A 5,038-nucleotide genomic window follows, 5' to 3' on the forward strand; every position below is an offset into this window, starting at 1 on the left:
TATATTTTTCTCCTTTTATATATTATAAATATAATTAATATATTACTTTTACAGAATATAATCAAAATTTTGAGTGAAACAGGGTACGCTATATCATTAGTATCTTTAATAATTGCTTTCACCATAATGTTTAAAATAAAGTAAGATAAATAATAATCTCAAATAACTGTTGTATTTAATAAAACTATTTTTCAGACGATTGCATTGTGCAAGAAACATACTTCATATGAACTTATTTGCGTCTTTCATATTAAGGTCTTTTATGCATATTTTAAAAGATGCGCTTTTCGAAGACGGTCTAGGACTAGAAAAAGATATATTAACAAATGATGATGGTGGCAGATATTTTCATGTAGATTTTAAGGTGATTTCGTAAGAATTACAATATAAGAAAATAATAAAATATTTATTATAGGTCAACAATTTTGAATGCAAATTGATTATAAGTTTGGTTCAATATTTTACTGCTGCCAATTACAGCTGGATTCTGATGGAAGGACTATATTTGATCAATTTAATTTTAAGGGCTCTATTCACAGACTCCAATAAGAATTTAGCTTATTATATATCATTTGGATGGGGTAAGCTTTTATTTATAGGGTAACTCCTCTTTTTACAAATACTAAAAATGATAGCTCACGTTTAAAATTATTTCTCTCAATATAATATATAATATACAAATTAATTCAAATTTATTTTCACAGTGAAGTACAGGTGTTTTTAAATTAAACAATATACATGGTGTCCCAGGCTGAGCGTGCATTAGAAGTTTCTAGAGAACTACAATATCTAGATCGGAGATTTTTTGCACATCGATTTGTTTTAGGAGATCTATCGATTAAAAATATTTTCAATATGGTGGCACTTCCGGAAATACCGGAAGTGGACAGCAATCTTGTTTCAAATAGGTACCCGCATTTTTTATTACATTCTTAAATTCTATGTAAACTGTTATGAATTTTGATATAAAACAGTCTATACCAAACATTAACCGTTTTTGAGAAAAAAAATAATTAAATTTTTTGGAGGAAAAAACTGCCTGTCAAAAAAATGTGTATAGCCTAAACGTCAAATTTACTGATTACCACAGCTACTGTTCCATAAAGAGAAGACATGTGGCTATCTATTTCAAAAATTAAATTTTGAATGTCATAAAATATTGGCTGTAGCTGTCATGGAATTGAGACGAAGTCATGGAATTATCGAAGTGTGTGTGGTATGCAAAAACCCGATCTAGATATTATAGTTCGTTAAAAACTTATTGCACGCTCAGCCTGGGACACCCTGACACCTGGGTCACCAATTTAATGGATTTGTCATAAGATTACTATTATCCTTGTATATACAGGGTGGCGCACCTCATTCGCCTCGGTTGATTATACGAAAACGGAAACATGTAGAAAGAAAATATTTTATGGGTATATGTAGGGAGACAATGTGCACAATTTAAAATTATTTTGAAATATACAGGGTATTTCAGAACTAAGATCCATACCACAGTTATATTTTTTCTTATGGAACACCCGGTATTTTATTTCATTCTTGGATTCCCGGGCCCAAAAAAAGGCTTTTATTATAAGGGTTAAATATGTTTAATATATTTGGTTTTTGAGATATTTAAATATATTTAAATTTGCATGCTACAGTAGAATAGATTATTAACACCCTGCAAATTATTTTTCAGAATTAAAACTTATGCTGAGTTTAAAAGGAGAGAAACAAACTTTAGTAAAAAATGGTATTGCTTCCTTAAATTTATACAGGGCTATCAAAAGTTGCTGATCTGTTTTAAGGATATATTTTATATAAAAACTTCGTTATTTCAAATGCAGCACCCTATATTATTTTAAATAAATCGAAGCAGATTCAAATGCTCTTTCAAACTATACTAGGGTTTCCTATACCTATCTAGCTCAGATTTTGAATAAAAAGGAATTTATAAACAAAATTGCAATCAAGACGGCTGGTGTCGCCATGGCAATTTTATAGTAACAGTTAGTAGCTATTTTCAAAGTCGACATTACTTTATGGACATTATTATTTATAATTTATAACAGTTTACTTAAATTTACCTACAATAGTTTAATAAGTAAGTATTCATTATTCTATCAAGAAAAATAAAGCAGTAGTATCTGCTGGTGGAACGAATAGATATGTTACCAGAGATTTTATTTTGTGAGGAAAATTGCTTTCTTGGCCTCAAGGGCTTATGCTTAAAGATATCCAAATAGGAATCTGCAAAATAAGCGTTCCTTTGAAAAACTACTTGTCCTATTTCGCAGAGCTGGTAGTGTGGTTTCTGGAAAACCTATTAGGCAGAAACCTGTTGTTGGAGGCGAAGAAAATTAATTTGACATAATTAGCTCTTTAATAGAAAATCCATATATCTACAAGTCATTGTAAAATAAATCAAAGAACTACTTATTCGTTTTTCTTGATAGAATAATAAATACATATTTAATAAATATCATTTATTAAACTATTGTAGGTAAATTAAATAAAAGTAAACTGGTATAAATTTAAATAACTCCATAGACTAATTTCTATTTTGAAAATAGCTACCAACTGTCACTTGAAACCTGCCATGACGACACTAGCCCTCTTGGTTGCCATTTTATTGAAAAATTGATCTTTATTCAAAATCTGTGCTAGTTAGGTATAGGAAACCCTAATACAGTTTGAAAGAGCATTTGAATCTGCTTCGAGTTGTTTTAAAAAATACAAGGTGTTGTATTTGAAATAACGAAGTTTTTATGTAAAATATATTCTTAAAATAGATCAGTAATTTTTGATACCCCTGTATAAATATAAGGAAGTAATAACATTTTTCTGTAAAGTTTGTTTATCTACCTTTAAATTTAGCCCACGAATTAATTCTGAAAAGTAATATACAGGGTGTTAATAATCGATTCTATTGTAGCATACAAATTTAAATATCTTTAAATGTCTCAAAAACCAAAGATTTTAAACATATTTAACCCTTTTTGGGCCCAAGAATCCAAAAATTAAATAAAATACGGGGTGTTCCATAAGAAAAAATATAACTTTGGTATGGATCTTAGTTCTGAAACAAAAAAAAAATTAAATTGTGCACATTGTCTCCCCACATATATCCATAAAATATTTTGTTTCTACATTTTTCCGTTTTCGTATAATCAACCGAGGCGAATGAGGTGCTCCACCCTGTATAAAAAAGGCTATTATTACTACTAAATTGAGAAACACCATGTATACATGTTATACAAGGTGTCCTAGAAATAAGTGCAAGTATTTTAAGGAGTGGTAGATCTCGATAAAATAAACATATTTTCTCTTTATCGTTTTTCAAATAAGTCCAAAATAACGGAATTATTTTACTTTGAAAATTCCCCCAAAAAAATGATTTTTTGCTAAAATTTTGAGAACCACTGGATCTTTTCTGGATTTTCTTTCTTGTAAAATTAATTTACGCCTATGTTGCCATATATTATCAAGAATTTTTTTTAAATAAAACTAAAAAAGATTTCCAAAATAAAAAATAAAATTCGTGAAAAACCCTCATAGGCGTGTTTCTGGGGTTGAACTATAATACTACCAGTTAAAATACTTACACTTATTTCTGGGACATCCTGTATATTATATCGATACTGGTGGTACTTAAAATATGACCATTCTTACGCTAAATTTTTGGTACTTTTAAATGTTCCTGTTGTCGTTGAATGATAGTTTCATGAATAATTTCCTTAGCAAAAGAAATATATACCATCGAGTCGCCCTCTATAATATTTTAGAATTTGCGATATTAGAAACTAGATCTAGATCTACCTAAGATAGTTCTAAGACATGACACCTGAAAATATGTTTTTAAAAGCCGTGAGTTATCTATAACTATACAGTGTTCTTAATAATGAGTTAATATATTTAAGGGGGTGATTCTCACGTACTGAGTTTTATATTGAATATTTTTGTAGAATAAAATGTCACGCCACCGACATCCCTTATAATAAACATTATTGGTTTTTGCTTAAAAAAATAAACTAATTTTACTTCATACTTTCAATCGCTAAAAAAATGTTGCGGTGACTGTATGAAATCGTTTCTGCATCGGTTGGAAGACAATTAATAAATACAAAAAAAATGTTGTTTGAAAAATTGCATATTGATGCATAGAGACGTGTATCAAATATGGCATGAAGATATCTATAAAAAAACATATCAGAATTAAATTACGAAAAAACGTTTTTTTAGAAAATTTTACCACCTCATATCTCAAAAGTTAAGATGTTTGGGACATACATTATTCATATGAAGTTTTTTCTTAGAATAGATCCAATAAGAATCGCCCCCTTAAATATTAACATGTCATTAAGGAACACCTTGTATGCTCTAATAATAGTTTAATTTCAACTCGAACCTATTTTTAATATTTATTTAATTTTCAGGTTTGCCATTATTGGTGGTAATTCCTTGGGTTATTACAAGAATTATGGAAGAAGATACTTACTGCTGGACGACAAATAAAAATCCTAAAGTATTTTCCATTATATTTGTGCCCACACTAGCCTCAGTTTTGGTAAGAAAAATATTTTTATTAAATATACATGGTGGCGCACCTCATTCGCCTCGGTTGATTATACAACAACGGAAAGATTTAGAAACAAAATATTTTATGGGTATATGTAAAGAGACAATGCGATTAATTTAAAATTATTTTCAAATGTACAGGGTGTGTCAGAACTAAGATTCATACCAAAGTTATACTTTTTCTTATGGAACATTTGGTATTGTATTTGGTTTCTGATTTGGTTTGGATTCTTGGGCATAAATAAGGCATTTATTATAAGGGTTTAATATGCCTAAAAGCTTTGGTTTTTAAGATATTTAAATATGCATGCTATAATAAAAAAAAAGTCAACCCTTGTACATTACTTTACAGAATTAATTCTTGTGCTGACTTTCAAGCAGATGAATAAACTTTACAAAAAAAAAATTGATTGCTTTCTTTAAATGTATACAGGGTATCAAATTGCTGGTCTATTTTAAATAAAAACTTCGTTAT

General features: G+C 28.8%; 1 protein-coding gene across 1 annotated transcript; it reads left to right on the forward strand.

The window, feature by feature from the left end:
• Window positions 1–54: 54 nt before the first annotated feature.
• LOC115889673 (secretin receptor-like) lies at window positions 55–4,552 on the forward strand (the record flags this gene model as incomplete). Its single annotated transcript, XM_030909731.1, has 4 exons — window positions 55–140; window positions 196–364; window positions 416–581; window positions 4,422–4,552. Coding segments are annotated over 4 exons (552 nt in total), but the record flags the coding sequence as incomplete, so codon positions are not given.
• Window positions 4,553–5,038: the final 486 nt, after the last annotated feature.

This window comes from Sitophilus oryzae, unplaced genomic scaffold (genome assembly GCF_002938485.1).
Source record: "Sitophilus oryzae breed Bouriz unplaced genomic scaffold, Soryzae_2.0 scaffold_821_pilon_pilon, whole genome shotgun sequence".
Lineage (NCBI taxonomy): Eukaryota > Metazoa > Arthropoda > Insecta > Coleoptera > Curculionidae > Sitophilus > Sitophilus oryzae.